This window comes from Argiope bruennichi, chromosome 5 (assembly GCF_947563725.1).
Source record: "Argiope bruennichi chromosome 5, qqArgBrue1.1, whole genome shotgun sequence".
Classification (NCBI taxonomy): domain Eukaryota; kingdom Metazoa; phylum Arthropoda; class Arachnida; order Araneae; family Araneidae; genus Argiope; species Argiope bruennichi.
Genome location: NC_079155.1, coordinates 62,255,338 through 62,279,276, shown reverse-complemented (window position 1 = coordinate 62,279,276; position 23,939 = coordinate 62,255,338). Strand labels below are relative to the sequence as shown.

The 23,939-nt window shown below is 31.0% G+C and overlaps 2 protein-coding genes across 2 annotated transcripts in view; both read right to left on the bottom strand.

Annotated features, from left to right (window-relative positions):
* Nucleotides 1–15,095: 15,095 nt before the first annotated feature.
* Nucleotides 15,096–16,292, bottom strand: LOC129968281 (uncharacterized). The gene has a single exon (XM_056082136.1). The coding sequence runs from the start codon at nt 16,290–16,292 to the stop codon at nt 15,096–15,098; it is 1,197 nt and encodes a 398-aa protein (XP_055938111.1).
* Nucleotides 16,293–18,426: 2,134 nt separating this feature from the next.
* LOC129968879 (uncharacterized) overlaps nt 18,427–23,939 on the bottom strand; it is a 71,648-nt gene continuing 66,135 nt past the window's right edge. Inside the window, exons 12-14 of the mRNA XM_056083193.1 lie at nt 22,877–23,021; nt 21,408–21,591; nt 18,427–20,288 (exon numbers count right to left, since the gene is read on the bottom strand). Coding sequence (XP_055939168.1) covers nt 20,125–20,288; nt 21,408–21,591; nt 22,877–23,021 — 493 coding nt within the window. The 3' untranslated portion in view covers nt 18,427–20,124. The remainder of the gene's footprint in view (nt 20,289–21,407; nt 21,592–22,876; nt 23,022–23,939) is intronic.

Here is a 23,939-nt window from a genome sequence, read left to right as displayed (position 1 = left end):
CAACTTTGAAGAGAGTAAGAGTGAGAGTGATATTGACAATGAAGATAATGACAATGTAATTGTTGAAGAAGATATTGCTAATGAGGATGAAATATTAACCTATCAAGAATTGCTTCCTATAATTTATAAAGTTCGAAAAATTGTTAAGATATTTAAACGTTCCTCTATAAAAAGGATATATTACTAAAATATATACTAACTGAAAATAAAACAGAATATATGTTAATATTAGATTCTAAAACACGTTGGAACAGTTTACTCCTAATGATGGAATGATTTTTGAAACTGAGAAATCCAATCCAAAAAGCAATAATCGATTTAAACCCGTAAATTAATTTTTCAGATAGTGAATTCGACTTAATATCCAGAACTATATCAGCTCTACTTCCAATAAAACTGACTATTGAGGCATTATGTCGGAGAGATTCTAATTTTTTAACAGCTAATGCAACAATAAATTTCATGTTGCAGTCACTGAAAGAACAGCACACATCACTATCTAAAGAATTACATTGAAAAATCGCACAGAAGAAAAGCATACCGAAATAGAAAATGTCTTATGGTATTTAAATAATTATAATGATTTTAAAAATGAAAAAGAAGAAAAGAAAATAACCAATTGAAATCTGATTAAGTTTAGAGTAAATTTTCTTAAAACCTTTTACCCACAAACCTATCCACATTCAGAATTCGGTTCAATTATCGAAGATTATGATGTCACTACTGTCGATAGTGAAAAGGAATTGTCTTTTGAACAAAAATTAGAATTAGCGATAAATAAAAAAAATTTCAACGAACCAAAATACTATACAGAAATCAGTTATATCCAAAACCATCCGACGAGAAATCGATTTATTTGAAGATGAGGGATTTAGAGGTAAATACTTGAAAAAAATATATCGCGCATTGCTAACAGTACCACCAGCTAGCAGAGATGCCGAAAGAGCATTTTCGACAGCTGGTAATTTTCACACAAAATTACTTTTCAGACTTAAAGGCAGTACAATTGATGCATTATGTTTTTTAAGATCACATTTCAAAAATTTGTAATAGTACCACAGACTGAATAATGATGTTTACACTTTTTTTGTGATTTAAATAAATAAGATGTTCCTTTACTTTTTTGTGATTATATACTGTTATAATTTATAAGTTACAAACTATTTTTGTGATATTTACACTCTCTAACAAAACCAGCAAATAAAACAAAGAAACACCTGTGTTTTCTTTCTTTCTCTAAAATTTCTAATACCGGTATTAAAACCGGTATCCCGGTATTAAGATTTAAAAAATACCGAATACCAGTATTGAAATTTTGGTCCGGTATTGCAATCCCTAATTCTGATATTACTATCTCAATTTTACTTTTCCACCATCTGTAAATTTCATTGAACTAAACTAAACTGAATATGAGCGAAATAATACAAATATGATTCAAGGTCTGAGCCTTGTATAATAAGAGTGCTACATTTATCAAAGTTCAGGTATAACTTGTTATCTGTGCCTCATTTAAAAAGAGTATCAAGGTATCTCAGTAGTCTTGGTACAGCATCAATGTTTGAATAATGAACGAAACAACTTCAAGTCGTCAGCAAATAAATAATACCCGGGACTAGTAATTTCATAAATTAGAAAGTCCAAGTTCAAAATTTAAGCCTTAAGGAACTCCGGTGGTACCGAGAACTCACGTGAAATAGTATTACTATTACATAAATAAAAATGGAGCTAATTCGTCTTGACATGAAAACCAAGGTTATGTAACTTATTTAAAAGAATTCCAGAGCCGATAGAGAAATCAGAACATTAAGTCGAGAATCCCTTTCATACTAAGAAATCTTATTTGACAAGCAATATAAATCAGTGGCGAACTTTCAGAAATAAAACCGTGTTGTGACGAAGAAATTAGGTTAACTTGCAGGAAAAGGCTTTTATGAATTATATTTTCAAAACTTTTAGACAAAGGATTTAAAATAGCAATAGGAATGATAGTTTTTACAATCATGTTTCATTGCCTTTTTTAAAAAAACAAGAATAATTTTTGTATGTTTCAAGTTATGAGGAAACACATCTTCTGGATGACGCTTTAAACAAAATAAACAGTGGATAAATAAAAAACTCCGCTCCTTCCTTAATAATCAAGGATGGAATGTTATCAACTCCAACAGTTAAAGATTTTAATTCCCTTTTATCCAATATCAAAACATTATTTACTCTGTTCGATTTTAATATCACTAATGTTGTTACTTATATATTTAGCAATGCCATCAACATCAGTGCTAAGTTTGAAAACGGAACTAAAATAGCAAAAGCATGTGCGATATCACCATCATTTTCATAAAGTACTTTCTTATAGTACATAATAATCGGCGTATCCATTTTTTTTATCCATGAAATAGGGCCAGAATTGTTCTACATTCAAAACTAAATTATTTTCTGTTAATCGTAGAAATGCGTCATAATCTTTTTGGATATTATATTATTATCTAAAGATTTAAATTAGTAAATAGAAGGCAGGTTTAACATCCTTTAAAGCCACTTTACGGATCGTGACCTTTTTTTTTTTTAATTATTATTATTCTAGTTTCAATGAATACCAGAAAGGAAATTTCTCAAGAACAGTTATACTAAAAATATCATCTAAATAATTATTTAAAAAAACGCATCGTTTATCTCACATAGTTAAAAAAAATCTGCTTATTTAAAATCAAGCCTAGAAATATTCACATTGAGGAAGAAAGATACAGAAACAGTAGAAACTGACAGAGCAGGATGATATTTATCCTCAGGTACAAAAGGGCTATCGCTGAGCCAGACAGAAGTATCACTCGAATCCATATCAGTATCCAAAATCAAATTGAATATGAATATTGTCACATTGATTCAAATTGAAAAGATTCATAAAATTGGACAGTTCATAAATAATAGGAGTGTTGTGTTCACAAAAATGATCATATATAGGTAAATTTAAATCACAAAAATTAATATTTTATCATAAGAACCAAATCCTTCAAAACATTAAAAAAAAATTAACTTACGTGTCCACGTGTGAGGAAGGTAGAAAATAAACAGTACATAAAAGCATCCCTTTTCTGTGATTTAACGTGACTGAAATCCAAATAGCTTGAAGATCCAAATCAGGAACGTCCAATTTGTGGACATTTTTTGATAGTCACAAGAACACCACCACTCCTTCTGCAAGAATTAGCTGTGGGATCACGATCTTTTAAAAAAAATGATAACGATTATCAAATAAGTTCAAAGAATCTATAGCGTCACAAAGCCATGTCTCAGTAATACAAATTGCATCATATTCCATAGAAACCACAGAACAAAAGAATTCTATAATTTTGGTGTGTAAACCACGAACATTTTAATAAAACAAAGACAGTCATTTCAAGCATGTTCATGTTGCCAAATATCTAAGTAAGGTAGAGGGTTGCTGTTGGTTCCATAATGATAAATCTGATCTTCTTTTAGTGCACCAAAAGCTTCTGAAACCAGGTAGCCTTCAAGCCAACTCGATGCGTCAGATAGGCGATGAAAATCACTCTCGTAAACTTTTACATAAGGCTGAAATTTTGTCCCATTTCTTCGGCACAGACGATAATCTAGTTTTAAAGAAGTCAAAATTAAGCCTTGAAAGAAAAACAGCTTTTGTTTCGGGTAACTTATCGGAACTTAACAACATCGATATCTTACTGGTGCCATTAATCACCATTTGAATCTTTTTACGGCACTTGAATAGCTTCGAGCCGCAGAAACATATATTTTGACCTTAGGATTAAAATTTTCTTTCACAGTCACATCATACAAGTTAGGTTCTTGAATACTCGGGCTTTTGGCAGTATTTTGAAGGACTATCTGTTTAGTAATGTAGTCAACTTTATTATTTAAGTTAAAACGGCAGGATGAAAATTCACGTTTCAAGTCAATAAACAATCCCATAATGCTGTTCTGCTGATCAGCACCAGTTTCTTGACAGGGAGCCATCTTAGATACTATATCCATTTACAACAACGAAATATCAGCTCTTAACTCTTTAAAACTGTCCTTTTGCCTTTTACTGGCAACCCTTTTTCCAGTAACATTGCTAAAACTACTATTATAAATTATTCAATTTATCAATTAAAAAATCTTAACTTTCATTTCACAGTTCTAAACACCGCAATTCATGTTTGGACTGCTTGACATGTCAGCCATGACGCCCAAACTCCAATAAGTGAATATGCATTAAAAATTGCATTTTAATAGCGTAAATGAAGTAGGCTAGATGCACTCATACAATGAAATAGGATAATAATTCGACATTTTTAATACCAATATTTGGTTTTGATGTTTTTTTAAATAATCTAAATGAAACAGGCTTAATCGTATACACGATCGATGCCTATGGAACAAAGTATATTTTTTTCAATTTAATAAGCATCTTACAGTTTCGCAAGTGGTAGAGGTAGGAATATAATGACTTCACCAGCACGTTAAAAGTAAGGATATTGGAGAAGACAGCGGAATAGCGGAAAAAGAAAGCAAATGGATAAACATCAATCATTAATAACGAAGCCACTAGTTATTTTCTTAATGACCCATCAATTTCTTTAAAATATTCCAGTAAACTGCCTTTTATTACTCAGTATTCAGTTCCAAACACAAATATCAATAGAATTATAAAAGCAAGCGAAAAAAAACGAAAATCAACTTAAAAGGATTTTGTTGGAATCAAAGATTTAGATTAGAAAATGGAAAATTAAAAAATGAAGGCAAATGTTATCAAAAAGGTGGAAAACAAACGATTTTTATTAAAATAATGAATTCAAAAATTATTTAATAACGAAAAAGAAAGAAAAAAAATATTTTCCAGATTCGTTTTAAAATTAGCACTAAAAAGTTTTCATTATTATTAAGAACAAGAAATATCTTATTAAAAATTAGATCCACATTTTATTTTGATTATTTTTAGTTTTCAACACTCTTGAAATTCATGTAATAAGTGCAAAATACAACAAAAAAATACTAACCAGAGGAGTGAGTGCTAACAGAACTACTCCGTTTGATTGTTAGATTACAAAACTGGTGACAAATTCGAAAGGCAAAGAAGATCTCAGTCTTTCTATCTAAAAGTTAAATTATTATTAAATGCATTTCATATAATAATACCATGGAAAGCCAACATTTTTCAAGAAAATAAACTTGCCTTTGAGATGGTTAGTTGCTGATTAAATATCTTCAACTTACAGATTTTTTCCCAATATTGCGTTGATTTGCATTCTGGAATTATCATTAGATAAATATTTAGTGATTATTCTAAAATTCTCGTATTGGATTATAGAGATCTCGTATTAAACGAAGATTGTGATTATGTTAAAACATAAGCTTTGTTGTTTATTTGATTTTATTCACAAATTCAAAGATTTATCTCTCATTCTCTTTTTTTTTCAACCACTTTCAAGAGCCTGCTTTCACTCTAACTCAAAGCTATGTAAATGTAATCGTTTTATTCTTCACCTAAGCATTTGACCTTAATGGATTCATCCGCACGAGGCAGTAGCACGCTAATTCAGGAACCACTTTAAGTCAGGAATGGAACACGAGGATGTAACGGTCACCCTTCTCAACCACACAAGAAGAAAAACTCGATGATAACCCTTCGGCTATCTACAGAACAGATAAATGAGATAATTAAGGGCTCTTTAAACTTTTTCCGACATTCTCTCCGGCGGAAAGGATATTTTCGTGACTGCATTTCCTTTATTAACTCCTTTTTTGGCTATTCAAATAATTAAACCAACGGAAGTAATTTCTCCTAAACTTTCTCGTATTCTCTAATAAATATGCTTGTATTATTAATCGCGTACCATTAATGAAAAATAGTTACGAAAAAGTCTATTGACGTGTGATTCTTCGCGATTAATAGTTGGAATGTGGTTAATGCACGTACCTGAATACTGAATATGTGATTTGAGCTCTTTTTTTCCTATTCATTGAAACAAAATTGGACACAAAACTATAATAATAGCCACAAAAGACATGCCAAATTTCCTATATGTAAGTCATCGCATTTTTAATTTATTGCGTTTAGGTGTTTGTTGTTGTTTCTTATGGCACTTGCCATGGGCAAGCCCGCTGTTACGAAGACAGCGATTTTAAGCCGGTGGGGGAGCGTCTCTTGATTTTATAGTAGCGCCATCCAGGGCCAAGATAATGATTTAGCTACACACACGTCACAACCCTTTTTACGGGACGGACTTCATTCACGCATTTCATTTACAGATCGTAATTTAGACCCGAGTCAGGGAACGATCACCCCTGATCCAGTATCCCCAATGGTATTACTCTCGACATGGAGGACTTTGTGACCACGATAGATTTATACGCGCGTCAGCCACCAAGCACGCGGGGAATCTTCGGCCGGCGGCGTTTGAACTCGCAACCTAAGGGACGCGAATCTAACGCTCTACCAACCAGGCCATGCCTAGGTGTTTGTGAAAATACACACCGACAAAAGTTAACCTTTTGACGCATTTGGTGCCAAGATTTGTACATATTTGTTGTTATCATGAATATCTGGTAAACACCCGAACTGATAGATTTCCTCTGAATATATTTTGTTGGAATTCGATATGTGGTGTAAAGACCACATACTGTATTTTATCCTTCTAGCTGAAAGCGAAGAATTGTGTTCTCAGACAGACAAGCCTAATTCCAAAATGTGCTGTTGACATTTATATAGGTATAAAACATTTTTACGTTATTTATCACGATATAATTTTATATTGGGAGGAATTAAGAAGAAATAAATTTATATTTAAAAATTCTCTGAAACTACGAGCAAGCATAGAATCATGGCACACAGTTAAGATATTACAAGATATATATGTCCAAGTGTCATGTAATGTAACATTTTGTTATGAGTTCAGATGACCTGCCCAGCTGCGTTTGTTACGTGACTGAGATGTCACACGAATTGAATTCATCTATGACTTTTAACTGGATATTTTGCTTCAAAATGACCATCGCAAAAATTATATCTTTCGAATGTCGAGGAATTTGAAGTAAGTACAATCAAAACTGTTCCATTGGGATACCAACCCACAATTTTAGAAATTTTACAATATTTTGATTGGCGTGTTTGGCAGCAAATGACGATTTCAATTTAGTTCTATCTTCAAGAGTTACTTTTCCCTCGATGAATGTTTCCTTTTGTACTGCTGGAAATCTGTATCAAAATCCTTTTTCATTTGCCACCATATTTAGGATATACATCATGTTATTATCTTTATTAACTTTGCAGGCACATACAAATTTGTACCGGGGTGAGGTATTAAAGTAGCTGATGATCTTGCTATTTGGGCTAAAATTGATCTTACTTTAGATGAAACGAATATTAAAAGCAGTTCACTTTAAAAACTCCTGGTACATTGTATAGATTAAGATCGTTTCATGCATGCATGAAACAATACGATTATATGATAACACAGAATTTATGCACTAGTCACATTTCATGCTGTTTGATATAGACAATTGCGAAACATATTTACATAAAATAAAAACCCCCGGGGGCACCTCGAAATGAGGTCGAGAAGCTTCCGGCATGGTGGTTGGATCTCGCCACCCTGGAGGGTACACTAATAGGTGGGGGATCTGACTCCTCCCATCGATGACGGGACGTACTTCCTTCGGGGAGAGTTGTACCTTGGCTGGTGATGGAACTTAGGACTCAACCACAGTTCCCCCCAATGTTGCTGTTGCAGCTGTCCGGTCATTCAGTTTTTATGGTTTAAATCCGTGTGCCTTCTTGGCGGGTCGGAGAGTTAGATGGCTGACTTTACATAAAATAATGCCCATATGCCAATGTCAGTAATGGCGGATTTACGTACTTTGAGACCATGGATAGTTTACATTATGATGCCCTTCTTTTAATGAAGTGGCGAATTTAATTTCACATTCCAACACATTTTTAACATAGTAATGATTTATTTTAGGGTTTTTTTAATTAATTTCCTGTAAACAAATTAGTTTTTACGTTCTCTACTATATATAAAGAAAATATTGTAACAGTCAAATATTGTAACAGTCCACATTTCAGAACTCCCTAGTTCGACAACTGCCTTTTTTCTTAACTATTCCAATCTATTTGACTGTGAACATTTAGAGATGGATGGATAAAATTTGGTATATTGATTTTAAACTAATTTTGTTCATATAATTTTGTCAATGTTGAATGAAATCCATTCAGTAGAAGTTATCGGTCTGGCTGTTCGAGTACAAGTAAACTCGATTGCTACAAAACGGAAAGAGCTGGAAAAACAAAATTTGGTGCTTAGATTTAGCATCTAATAGGTATATTCTTATAAAATTTTGAATCAAATCGACCAAAGAGTTGAAATTCTGTCGGTCTGTTTTTTAATATTCATGTAAAAGCGGTAACCCATAAACTCAATGACTTAATGAAATTCGGTTTGATGTTGCTATTGCAAATATAGTTTCCCATTAAATTTTGATTTCAATCGGCCCGGTGGAAAAAGGCGGCCAAAATTCATTTTCGATTGAATAAAAATGACGGAATCACGTCAAAGAGCTACATTTCGCAACTGTTGTTTGCTAATACTATGCAAGGTATTTACTGTATCGTCCACAGTCCATATTTTATGCGGGAGTTGGTGGAAAGGCCGGAAAGTATACGAGAAAGTTTGGGGAGACAACTTCCTATAATTATTTATCTGTTATGACTTAAAACTGCCTTGTATCCATATTTGAACATAATGCTATTGGCAAAGAGACTCCCTATTTGTCAATTTTTCTAATAACTAAGTCAACGAATAAAACAAAGGAATTTGACCAATTATACGTGATAAAATGCTAATATTATCCTGATATTTTAAAATTCATAGGATGAATTTGTATTTTTTGAAACTTAGGAAAATAATATTTAGAAAAAGGGAAATAATATTCTTTAATCGACATACTTGAGTTCTCTTTCAGCCTAGAGGCCCTAGTCTTACCTCGGTATGTCTAATAGGAAATCCACTGGACATAAAACACTCAGAAGAACGGTGGCTCGCGGATTAGTTGGTTTTCATGGTTCATCGCAAATAACGTCATTCATGAAGACATAAATATTTTATCTAATTATGATTGCATTCAAAACATTCAAACAATGAATTGTACTAGCCAGATGCAATGTATGATATTTTTAACTATCACACTGTTGAAGAAGATATTTACATAATAACACACTCAAGAACAGGAAACATATAAACGCACAAACAAAACATACTATTTACGAAGCTAGTTAAAAGTCTAACCTGCGGCATTACTATTAAAAAATGAATAGTGCACATCTTAGAAAACATTCAAGATCTATGGCATGAAACTTCCGTCTTCATTGGGCCCTCATGTTTCAGAACATGTAGGAAATGGATCATGCAACGACAAAACCTTTTAAGCTACGAGAATGGACACTAATTCACTCCAAATAAAGATAAGAACAATTTGTAGCATATTCATTTTAATCAGATTACGTAATGAGGTTTCCTATCTCCTTTCTCTTGATAAAGGGAGTCCGCCATTAAATATGCCGGTTTTACTAAAGGACATGGGAAGAAAGAGATCTGAAGAGAAAACACTCTAATGAGAGCCGGCTGATGGGGCATTAATAATAATTAATTCTATAGCCCTGTGGCAATCGAAGTCACACCGTGATAGAACGTGACTGGCATTCATAAAACAATTGCTTGTTGTACGAATCTTCATTCATGTTTTTGATCCGATATCTCCTTCAGGCATTATTGTGAGTATTGATGGGTTTGATAGGTTACAGCTAATGACAAACAGGTCCTCCAGTAGAGAGATATGGGACATCTAAATATTTTATAAGAGTTTCTTTCCCCTTTATTTTATTTTATACTATATGAAATATACGGAAAGAAAATATTGTAGTTATCAAAAGGTTCGATACATTTTTTGAATTATGCCTATCTAGTTGTGACACAAAAACTTTAAAAAAAACTTTTTGATTATGGGTGTCATCATTTGGACTATGAATCAAATTCCTGTATAATCTATTCATCAGATTAGCAATCAGCACATATCTATCAAGTTTTGAACGAAAAATTTGTCCATCTGTAGACCCGTGTGCAAGGGAATACGATAGTTACAAGCGTGAAGATAAAGATAAAATTTAATCCATAGAATCTGGCATCTAAAATGTAGATCTGCATTACATTTTTAATCAAATTTGCCGAAAGGTTGATCGTTTTACTGTCTATACATTCTTATATATAACCGGGATAGCTCAAAAATATAATGATTTACTAATTAAATTCATTATTCAAATTATTCTCAGATATTCATTTTAATCGGATTATGTAATGAGATTCCCAGTTAATATCAAACATGTCGCAATATTATTTTGGTTTTGGCGTTTCAAAGAGGTGTCTAAATTGTATAGGTACTTGTTTTTCTTCAGAATTTTAAGAAGCAAGCACAAAACGCTCAGGGGTGAGACTCAAACGTTCACAGGCTAGGGGAGGAAATACCTTTATTAAGGAGTTTGCAACAGAGCCGGCCTTCTCTAGGAAGGGACCCTGATGCATGAAACCTTTGGGACCCAAATTTTTTTGAAATGTAAGTAAAAAAATACAAACATGAACACATATTAATTACTATTGCATCCTCATTTAATGGGTGATTTTGTTTTTACTATTAATTACTTCAGGAAAATTACATTTTTTTGCAATTATTTTTTTCGATGCTTAGTATAGCAAATGCATTTAAGAGTTATGCACACAAGCTTGACCGAAAACAATTGCTTCTTAATTGTTATTGTTATTTGCATCAATAAATTATTCTAAGCCAATACAAGTTTCTTCAAACTATATATATTGCTTTAATTGAATCTATTTTTGCTTTCCAACGAGTGTTTCCTAATGGTTTATGAGTAACGTTTAAATGCTTTTGTAGAATTTCCCATCTTTTTGTAGATGAAGAAAATTAGCAATATAAACGTTGCAATATCCAAAAAAACCCCTTCATATTTATCTTTCATGTTGTCATCGTTGCCGTTCCCCTGTCCTCTACAGTTCATAATATCTAAATCAAGCTCACTGAATATTTCCAATAGAGCTTTTGCTAGTCCTTCTCCAGTCACATCAGCTATTTTAATAAACCCTATAAAAGACTCATTTATAACTAATCTTTTTTCTTCAAAATTCACATACCTAATGATAACTGAAGTTTGTATTTTATTAGAAATATCAGAAGCTATTTGGATACTGTAATACTTGGCTAACTTTATATATAATTTAAATTTTTTCTCTCTCTTCTTTCCATCTCTCTATTACCATGCAGGATATTATTTTAGTTCTTAATCATGCTGGGGCCCCTCAATTGCGGTTCCTCGGTGCATGTCACCTGCCGCACTATTCCATCTGTCACTATTCCATTTAAAATTATTGCTGTTAAAGAAATAAATGAGTTGTCTTATGAAAATTTATTAAAATATTATTAATTCAGTATGTTTGGTAGTCAGTAAAAAATAGCTCTCTTTCTCAACTGCTAAAGTTAAAAAATTTTTAATAACATTTGCACTTCTTATAAGACCGAAACGGAGCATTTGTCAGTTGCTGCCATAAAAAGTATCCAAGTCTAGTTTAACTCCACGATTCCAGAAAATGCGTAGCATTCAACATGCTCACCCATGCTGCTAACTATTATATTTATTAAAGTTTGTCCACTAAAATTTTATATAATCAAAAACGCACTTCATTTATTCTTATATAATATATTTTGAAATAATAAACTATTTGCAAAATGTATTTTTTGAAATTTTACATTGAGGCCCTGGAGTAAAAATTCAAGATTCATCAAATGCACAAAGAATAGAAAAAAATTCAAAAATCATTAGTCTAGAATGTTTTCAATCTAATTCATCAATTTGTTTAAATTGCTACATAAAATTTTTTTAAATGCATTAAAGTTTACATAAAAAGTATAGAATTTTAAAATGATATTCTATTTGCCTTACACTAATTTTTTTTCCCAACTATCTCTCTTAGTTTGACATAATAATCCACGAAAGACCCAATACCAATCAATAAGAAGAAAAGAAGAAATAAATAAAATGAATCAATAAATAACTTGAATTATTTCCGTTTTTTTCCCCCCTTCAACAAATGATTTAGAAGTAATGAACACTGTAAGTATGGAGCACACATGATGGCAATTATTACTGGTACACAGACAAACCTCACCTGATTATTATATAACTAGATAAGAAAAATGTTGAGTGGTCTAGAAATGATTCCGTAAACAACAAAATAAAATAAATTTATTAGAATTAATATGGACAAGAAATTACTACTAGGTACATTCTACAGATAATACATGTCGAGAACTGAAAGATTTTATGCACTATAAAACAATTGCTGAACAAAATTAATATCACGTTATGTAAAATATTGTCGGTAAATAGAAGCGTAGTGTATTTTTCGGTAAATACAAAAATCATCAACAAAATTTTTAATTAAAATTTCTTAAAGCGAGCAATTTTCTAAGCTTCGTTTTTTTAAACAAATATTTATAAAAGGATTTAAAATTTTTCTTTAAAAGTTGAATTGAAGAAATATATATATATATTCCGATATGAATTGGAGCAGTTGAAATGATAAATAAAATAACAAGAAAAAAAAATCGAATGTCTTTCTTAGCATTGCCATTTTTTTATGAAATACATTGCAAATTTAAACCGAAATAGTCTGAAAACCCTAATAGAAATAAAATATTTTGGAGTTCAACTGTCAACTAAACCTATAATTTTCATAAATATTTTCACCTCCGTATAATTGAACATTATTAACTCTAGTGCCACGGAAAAATCTAATCTCTAATAACTTGACACAAATTAATGGGTATTCATTTAACCTCATGATTCAAAAGCTAATCAAGAATAAAGAAAACAAGTCAGTTTATGTGATAGATGCCTTTTAATTGACACGGTGTTCCCTTTTTCATTTCTTTCATCGAATTCTTTTGAATGTTATTAATTCATTCCTCCCTTTCCTGTTAGGTAGAGTGTGTTATCAATATACTCAAGGTCAATGTTGTTATTCGATCGTCAAAATCGTATAACAGGAACTGATTTTTTTTTCATGGAATAATGTTTTCTGCATGTTTATATTTTCTTATTTATATTTGATTTAGAATTTTTTACAAAACACTAATTAGGGAATTTGCTGGTAAGATAAATAAATTTAAGGAAATAATCGTGTTTACAGTTTAAAAGAAATTGCATAAAGCATGTAAGTTTTAAAAAACATGAGCTAAAAATTTCCTTACATAAGTATCTTTAACTTAGATATTTTAAATACATAAATACATGTTGTGAAAATAAGGTTAGTAAAATAAAGATATTTAATGTTTTAAAGGAATTACAGATTTGAAAAAATATTTACCTTTTTGAAAATCTTTATGAGATAAAGGCTTTCTTTAATTCTTCACCTTATTTTATTTCTTTTGTTCTCAAGCACTTAATTTAAAGTACTGTTATTTATTTATTTTTATTAATTAATTGCCATGATCATTCCAATTTAATCTAATGAGAAAACGTATACAATTATAAATAAATACGTGGTATATAAATAATTGTTTTTTCATCTTTAAAGAAACCATGTGGCTCATTCAACATTTCTTTTTCATTATGAAGTCTATTATTCTGTAGTGAATAAGAATCATTGTAGACTTCGAGGCAATCTGAAGCAAACACGCTGGGATGGAAATGACTCGGAAATCAGACAAAACAATAAAAAAGTGAACTATTATTCAATTCCGTTTCATAATGACTTGCAAGAATTTTATGACTGACATACCGTGAACGTTTTTTGATAGAATGAATTAATATAATTGAAATAACCTGTTCTAGTTTTTGCGTTTACTTCCTCAATACAAATACAACTTCTGACTCTAAAAATTATTAAAGCTCTACTTAATTCTTGAAGGCTGAAACTGAAATTTTGGTAAATGTTTTTGATCTATGATAATAGCAATATTTGCAATTTCGATACCATTATAGATTGAAGTTTAATTCTTTCTTTTAACAGATATTCATATATTCTACAATTAAGAGTTAAGAATACTTTCTTTCAGTAGTGTTACAGTGATAAATGAATAGACTTATTTTTCTTTTGTAATCATAAATTCGTCTTATTCTCTGAATCGTTCTGAATTCGTCTTATTCTTATCTTCTTCAGGGGTGTAAATTGCAGAGAAATTTAATTTTCAATATTACACAGTTTGTATTTCCAGACCAGTCCTAAACTAGTGTTTTGATTCTTCCAGTTATCTTAAACTTATTTGATACTCGGTTTAGAGTTTTGAATAATAGCGTAATCAAAAATGTGCAACAGTGATGGAACTTAACGCCATGTTAAATGCTCAAAATTTAAACAAAGCACACCGATTATGGGCATGATAAGGATAGTCATATCACTGACTCTTCGACCCGCCCGAAGGCACACGGATAAAGAAAACTGAATGACCGGACCGAATGGAGGGAACTGTGGTTGAGTCCTAAGGACCATCACTGGCCACGGTACAATCCTTCCCGAAGGAAGTACGTCCCGTCATCGATGCGAGGAGCCATATCCCCCACCTTTTTGTGTACCTTCCAGGGTGGCGAGATCCAACCACCATTATTCCAACACAAACAATCTCTAAATTAAAGGCAAGTAAATGCGCTTACCTTTGTTTTGTTGGTTGGAATCTCTTTTTGTTTACATACTGGTGTTGTTGTCTCCATCTGCAGCTGAAAATCTCAAATATCTAATTAGTGGCAGGTTCAGTGACTGTATGACTCATTAACATGGGGAACTTCTCTTTAAGATATTATTTTAATAGTTACTTGATTATAGGTTACATGATTAAGAATATATTTACAAGTTAGAAGAGTATAAAACGCGTTCGTTGGTTGCCGCCAAATCGAGAGGAAGTCAACAAACCCCTGGTGGTGAGAAGGGAAAGTTCTTCACAGTTAAAACTGGTTACAGTTAAGGCCTGGTATCCAACACTCTCCCACCTTTGAGTTTCGTAAAGACTTTAGATACTCAAACCAATGAGTCTAGGAGAGCATTGGGCTTTAAAAGCCGGCCATAACGGGATCTTCTTGGTTGTCTCACATCTGAAACAGCATGAGAGTCACTAGAGGTAGGTGTACCATCAGGAATCATCATTGTGGATGGAGAATCACTCTTTGGGAGACACGGGATAGCAGATTTTTCACTTTGGCTGACCTCAAGAGGAAAAAGTCTCTGGATTGGACGTAGGAAAGACCCAGATTTGGTCTGGACTTCCACGAGACGAACTTTCTTGTCTTTTCCAAGATATAATTTGATGACTCTTCCCAAAGGCCAATTTATTCGCTTGACGTTACTATCACCGATGAGAACAATGTCTCCTTCTTTAATTTTAGATTCATTACGAATCTTTGAAAATTCTCTAAGATGTCCAAGATATTCGATTCTGAAACGTTTTCTGAGATCTTGACACACTTTCTGCCTGTAGAAGAATCTTTTATTCATTCTCTTAGCATCTATTTGATCTATATCTGGAACTCCTATTTCTTTTACATCTTGTAAAAACATAGCAGGTGTTAATGCTATAAGGTCCTCATTGTCTTCACTTAAGTATGTCAAAGGTCTTGAATTTATAATGCCCTCAGCATCACATAGTACAGTGTACAATTCTTCAAATTGTAAGGAGGCCTTTCCAAGAATTTTTCTTAAGATAGATTTCAACATACCTATAAGCCTTTCCCAAAATCCGCCCCACCATGGGGCTGATGGGGGGTTGAATTTCCATAGGATTTTCTTTACTGAGGCATATTCTTGTATTTTCACCCAATCAACAGATTTCAGCTCATTAGAAGTACCCACTAAGTTGGTTCCATTATCTGAATAAATTGTAGCTGGTCTTCCTCTTCTAGAAATAAACCTTCGTAAATCTAGAATAAAACTATCTGTTGATAAACTAGTTACCAGCTCGATGTGGACTGCGCGATAAACTGCGCATGTAAAAAGTACAGCCCAACATTTGCTTTTGTTTTTCAAATATAGTGGTCCGCACAAGTCAACTCCTACTACTTCAAAAACATAAGCATCTCTGACGCTATCTTCGGGTAGTGGAGCACTTGCTACTTCTAATGGCCGAGATGAAAAACGTTGACATATTACACAATTCCTTATTACTTGACGTATTGTCTTCCTGCTTTTTAAGATCCAATAATTCTCTCTTAAACTCGACATCAAAATCTGTATCCCAGCATGACTAAGTTCAACATGCTTTTCAAAAATAAGTTTTCCAATAACATCATGCTTTGAAGGCAGCAAAATTGGAAATCTAAATGTTGGTAGATCACTTCTTTGAGAAATTTTGGTCTTTACTCTTAATAAACCATCTGAATCCAGGAATGTCTGTAAGTTCAGTTTTTCATTCCCCAAAAAACATTGACTTTGAACTTGTTTTAAAATGTACTTTTCTGCAGCCTCTACTTCTTCAAAATCTAGGGTACCGAATTTTCTTTCTTTTTTCTGGGTTTTAGCATCTTTTACGGAAGCATCTCATCCTCTTTTCGAGGTGCCATTGTCCCCCCGAAATGCCTGGTGCCATTGCATGATAGGGATATAAATATCTTTGGGTTTTTACCCCTTTATTTTAAAATGAAAATTAATAAGTTTATTATTAATAATAAATTAATAAGTAATAATCATTGCTTATTCGTGCATAACAATGCAACAAAAGGTTAAAAAATAAAAAAATAAAAACACCAAGTCAACTTTAGAATAAAAATTTTGGTGTTGAAAAATCTGCCTCTAATGAATAAAGTACAGCAATAGTATTCATATCTATTTCACTGTCATGGACAATAAGCGTAGCTTTTCTTTTGTTGCTCTTAATGTGTTGTAATTGTTTGTTAGTTTGTATTTATTTCTGTCTGATATTTTGTAACTTTCACATCGAAATTTGCAGTTAAGTATAAACAAAATTCATTTTTCATTCATTTTTATCATTTTCAGCACCACTTAGAAATAAGAGCAATACTTGTACTTTCTGTTGGTGTGTCCAGGATGTCAGAAAGAAAGTTAAGGAAATGTAAAAATAAGTATTACTCTTCTGAGATCCTATAAAATTGATTAAATACCATTTCATTATGTCACGTGTTCTTAACAAGATAAGTGTTTTCATATTATCAAACGAACAACTTCATACAGGAAAACTTGTGAAATGCCCCTGAGTTTCTTCAATGAACAGCAAATGGTTGTTGAAACTTGTATATTTTAATTTCTGTCAATAATGTAAACCATAAAATGATAATAAACATTTAACTTACGAAGGAAAATTTGCTAATAGGTGGATTTACCAATAGAGTACATGGAAAAGATTGAATAAAAGAATTACAAAAACATTACCTTGATTTGATGACATTTTATACTTTCTAACTGATTATTATAATAAACTAGACGCCATTTCTTGTATTTTTTACACCCAGGATATCAATAAGTATTCTTCACATTGCATAAAGCGAGTTTGTTGCTGAAAGGTAAACTGAAAAAATTAAAAAATTAAGTATTCCTGCCTATGAACTAACTTTTTTTCAACATTTGGAAGGAGAAATAATATGTAAATTTCTATAATATTCAAATTTTGCTGCAAAATATTTTTTTAACAATCACTATTTAGGTACAAAAAAATTATGAAAAGTCTCTTTCTTTATTTCAAAGAAATGTATTTAATTAATCTAGAAATTCCTTTTTAAATCACGAAAATTGTCGCAAATAAACTACGAATTACATTACCTTTAACTATCAAGAAGTCACGACATAATTGGTCCTATGCTCGAGTAGGCTTACTGAAAGATCATAGATCTTTCGCCTAATTCATGTATTCATTTGGCTCCATCTGCGTGCGATGGTAAGCTTCTGAGTGAGAATGCTCGAAATAGCTCTTGCAACGCCATCTATAGCATTGTGGTGAATAGCATATAAGCCAGTTAACAACTGCGCTACATGAGCATATGCTTTTGTATCTGGTCATGTTACTGGACTGCTAACCACAGAGCATATGCTTTTGTATCCTAGTCATGTTTTTATCTTATTGCTTTGTGATTCTGAGTTGTTTCGGTATCTTCTGCAACTTCTTTATGTTTTTAAACATTCAGATGCGCTGTGTATAATTTATAAAATGTCTAATAAAGAGACTTTTAATGTAGTAAATTTAACACCTTTTTGTTTATTTCATAAATGTAAATCTAAATTTTTATTTGGCAGTCATAATGGTATAATAAAATTTTGCTTCCCTTGAACCCTTTCCTTGCTTCAAAATGAGAATTTCATTCAATGAAAAATGAGTCAAAATTAATAAAATCTAATTTTGGCTTAAAGGATTTTATTAAAAAATAGTTCTTATGAATTGCATACACCATATGACAAGATCATTTTTTAAATAATACATTTGATGCAATTGATAAATATTACAATAAAACACCCATGGTTGATAAATCAGTTGCACAAAAAAATAGCTGCCTGACAGTTTAAAACTTTCAATATTATTGATATTGGTAAAAACACATATATTGCATGATTACAGAAATATTAAAAGCCAAAATGATTTATTGTATTTATACATTGTTCAAATATGGTTATCTTCTATTACATTCAATACATCGAAAATCTTAAAATAATAAACTTATAGCCTTCATTAACAAAATATATACTTTAAGCATTCCGATTTTTATTTCAAATAGAAACAAAATTTAAAAAATACTATATGTTCGAACATTATGGAAACTGATATCATTAAAAATCAATGATTATGACCTATTTTTAAATATTTTAATAACCTCAAAGATGCTTCAAATGCTATTATACAAAATAGCCAAATAATTCGCATTCAGTGCCCTACAATGGAATAAATAAATGGAATGTAAAAATTATTTACTATTTTTTCGATAGACTTGAATGATGCGATGAATGAAATGATGAAATAAATAAGTAATAAATTAATGAATAATAAATACGTGTTAACTGAATAAATAAATAATAAAAGATGGCAAATAAGGATTCAGTCTGAAATAGTGAAAATAGGCATCTGAGGTTTCTCATCATATATTAAAACAATAGACAAGAGAACTTCAAGAAAATTCAAACGAAAGCCCCAAAATTATATTTTTGATAAGTTATGTACAAGACACATCCCTAAGCATCGATTGTCTAATACATTCCAGAAATATAATCATAACCATCACACATAAAAATACAAAATATGAAATCTAAGCATTTGAGAAGCACAAAATTATCTTAAAAAACTAACCACAATCTTTTCGATTTTGTTGTTAATTAAAATACAATTTGTAACACTGCTTGATCTCGGAAGAATAATAAAATAAATATATCTTTTCTATAAAAGAATTACACATCGGGAAAATTATTTTAAATATATTCTATCATGATTTTTAAAATAAAATGGTAAATTCTATGAGAAGAGCTGCAATTATGCTCAAATATGAATAATACATCAAATGCAGCATGTGTAAAAATGGCGAAGTTAGATTATAATATATAAGAGTATTATTTCAATATAAAACATTTCTAAAATAAGATAATTTAATACATAATTAAAATAATATCGTAATAGATATTATTTAGATTATTTAACATTTTATTTTGATATTTGCGTTTTATTATACTCATATATAAGGACTGCATTTTTTAGGATTCAGATCTTTGAATTAAAAAGATAAATTCATAAAGATTTTTAAAAAACAATTTTCATAAAGGTATCAAATATGACAATATAAAAAGGTAGCTATCATATATGACATTTTTTTTTGCTAACGGGAAATATGACATTCAAGCAAAATAAATGTATTTTTTCATTGAATGTTATTATTGCACTTGAATGCTTCGACTTCACATTTTGAATGAGGTAAGATTTGCACTAAAATGCAGTCAATGGGCATGAAAGAGAGGACGAAAACATGTTCCACCAAGCATAGGAAAACCGCAAATGGCCGAAGTCGTCCATGACTTCAATAGACGTGAAGAACAAATTAAATATAGTCTTAAATAATCTAAAGCTTTAACGCCTTAGCTCCTTTGCTGCTTTTTGATGTGCGACGAAGTAGGCCACTGTGCAAATGTAGATGACGAAGAGCAACGCCGTTGTAACACCCAGCGCCATCAGTGAGGTTCTAGAAGCACAGTCACTAAAGATGCCAACGGATGGTTGTACGACGAAGGATTCTGAAAAAAAAAATAATAATGTTAAAGTCTTTCAAAGCAAATATTTTGAAGACATTATAACTTTTCTCTCTTCACATGTACGTTTTAAACGGTGGGGCTTCTGCATTATGGTGGCGGAGGCGACATAACCTATACTAAATCGCTAATGGATGCTTCTTGCCATAATTTAACGTCTATTAACTAAGTTTGAATAACTCAATAACTAGAGAAAAAACATTTAATTGAATTTTTGACTTGATGCAGTAAAATCACCAAATATAATGTAACCAAACAATAACTAATTTTTAATTCAGTTTAATTAAAAAAATCTTTAAAAATATTTTAAGTTTCTGTTTTGCCTTTCATACTCTAGTTTAGAAAGATTTACTCATTTGGCGACTAAATAATAATAAATAATAAAAAAACCATGAAGCTGCAAGATAAAAATTAATGAACTTATAAATGCTTTCTCGTAGATGAGTTTAATGTTATTTTCTTATTTATTTATGAAAATATTTTTAAAAATAATATTTTGGCTTACGTTTTTAGATACTGTACTGAAAAATAAATGAAGTAGTAATTATATTTCAGTACCGGAAAAAATTAAGGTTTTATTTGTACCCTGGTGTTTGCGTAACTTTTAGCTTGATTTTAAGCAAGTTATTAACAAAAAATTATTCTGTTTCATTCAAGAACTCTTCTGATTATCCATTATTTAAACAAGCCAATAAAGTTTGATTACAGGAGAATGAGATAGTTTAGGAAGAACAATTTTTCATAACATATATAAAAATATGTTTAAATATGTAGAAATAACCTTTGTTATTGCCTTTGTTGCTTGAAGCAATCAGATTACTGATAGTTGATACTTTCTAATGTCTCAGCCTAAAATTATATGGTGCGAATGATAACGTATTTGCTTCGCTTGGCTTTAGGTGGCAATATAACCTTAAATAGATTAACTATTAAAATTATTCTTCAAATTGCACAAGCATTCAAACTTTTTCAAAGTTTGCTTTAGTTAAAACTCATGATAATTTTTATTATGATTTACAACAATCTATATTCCTGTAAGTTAAAATACCTTAATGCCCGTATAACTCAATTGCTCTCATTTCATTTGCTGCATTCATTACTTACCGTTGGCCGAATGAGGCGTATTTTGCAATGAAGTAGAAACTCCTTCATCCCCGAAATCTAGCACCAATATTTCCTTGCTGAGAGTCATCTCGTCTTCCAAAGCACCCACATTCTCCGAAATAGACCTCTTCTTCCTTCCCCAGGACTCTTCTCTGGCAAGACTCAGATAATCGCCGCAGATAGCCTGACCAGGAAGAAACAACAATGAAATATAGTGAAAAGTTGTGAATAAAGAAAAACCTTAATTATTAAAAATAACCACTCTCTAGGGAGAAAAACGAAGGAATCATTTCATTGTAATGTTTAATATTATAATAATTATGTTTTTATAAAGTTAATTTTTAATATTATTTAGTCTACTATATACAAATTGTCCACTCTAATCGTGTCTCAACAGCTAATTTCTAAAATTGTTAGAGATAAACATATACTTTCAATTAGAATAATCTTTAAAGGATGTCAAGAATGATATTTTATTTGTTTGTGCCAGTAAGTGTATTACTAAAAAAGTACGTGGGACGCGGTGGTCTGGTGGTAAGGTCTCGGCTTCGGAATCGGAGGGTTTCAGGTTCGTGTCCCGATTCCACCGAAGAACCGTCGTGTAAGGAGGTCTGTTACACGTTAAATTCGTCAAGACCAAACGTCCTCTCGCTGGTGTGGCGTGGCGTAGTGTGGAGAAGGGGGTGCCAGCTCAGGTGACCGAGGTTCAAAATTACGAGGTCCGTCCCAAAATAGCCCTAGTGTTGCTTTAAACGGGACGTTAATATAACTAAACTAAACTGAAAAAGTACATTCTTATGTAATTCACGTCCTGTTAATTATGTTTAGTAAAATCTTGATACACGAGCATTAAACATAAAAACGGTTTCCTTATTTCTATAATCATAACTGATTGAATTTTGAAACTTTGAATGTCGTTATATTATTTGATTTTGGACCATTTTAATGATCTTCTCAAGGAATATCTTCCAATAAAAACATATCTTGAGGAGATATATAATGTTGTCTGATCTAAAATAATGAAATTTGTAATTTCATAACTTGGTTAATTTCAATCACAAAAAAATGGATATTTTTTATTTAAAATAACAGAGTATTAAAAACATTTTACTAGTATGTCTAATATGGTATGACGTAGTCAAGCGATAACTAATGGCGTTGTCAAGCGACTGTATAAAATTTAGACTTCATAATTTTCTCAATATAAATTGACTCAATTTTCTCATACATTTATTGACTCAAACAAGCTCAATTTATATTAAGTGAAATATAATTATTTACTTCATAAGCCATTTTGAATAGAACTGTATATAAATATCCAATAGTTTAAATATTAAATCTTGGGTCACGATTATAGTGGATATTTTACACATTGTACTTTCAACAATTTTTATTCTGAGTCGAAGACGCCAAAGAAAAACGCTTCATTAGATTACTTGATAAAAATTAGAAATTAGACTTTTTCTCACCGGTTCACATTTTCCAACGCAATACTTGACGTTGCACTGGAATATGACTCCGTAAGATTCAGTAAACCTAAAAGCTTCGTAGGAACTTTCAAGAGCGCCTCCTACTTGCAGGAATCGGGGGAATATCACAGGATCAACAGGGCAACTATAATCAAACAATTAATCCCATCAATAAACGAAAAAACAATGAGTCTTACTATATAAATTTTTTCAATCCATGTAAAACAAATGTCTTAAAATTCTGTCGAATAAAAAAAAGTCTTACTATATAGATATTTATACTATATAAATTTTTATACTATATAAACAAGTACTTTACTATGTAAATTTTTTAAATCCATGTCTTCATATTCTGTCTGAAAAAAAGTACTGTATTCTCTTATATATTGTTCTCCAATGATTCATAGGAGTTTGAAAATTCTAAGAATCTGAAATTTTCTTGAATTTGAAAATTTAGAATACAGTTTTCAGAATTTCACATTTTGGTATAAATTTACTTGAATTATAATTTATGTTCTTTTGAAAGCTGAATATTTTCCCGCTGAAACGATGGAGAGAAATAAGCAAATTTAATCAATATATTTAGGGTGCATAATGTTAATTAAATAATACGATTGTCCACCTTTTCTTCTTCATACTTCTTTGAATATAATATATTATATAATTATTATTATATAATCTAATATATTATATAATTTTACTTCAGAACATTATTTATTGTTTGATTTAACGCTTTTAAGGAGCGTTTATTCATAATGGTATAATAAACCATCTTTTTAATTGAAATAGATTTAAGAAAAGAAATTCGTTTAGCCTATTAGATGCATTAATTACTTCATTTGATTAATAGTTAATTAATCAACCCTTAGTTAACATTTCAAACTGTAGAATCTAGAATGAAGATGAATCACGGCATCTAGATTCTTGTTTCTTTGGAAAATTTGACGAGAACTTATGCCACCCTTATTTTAAGCCATAGAAATTAGCACATAATTGTTTCAAAATAAACTCATAAAAACTCATTTATAATTAATTTTATTAATAAATAACATTATGCAATCAA

Bases quoted from the DNA above. Each gene is read 5' to 3' on its own strand.
- LOC129968281 (XM_056082136.1), bottom strand. From the start codon at position 16,292: ATGTCGAGTTTAAGAGAGAATTATTGGATCTTAAAAAGCAGGAAGACA.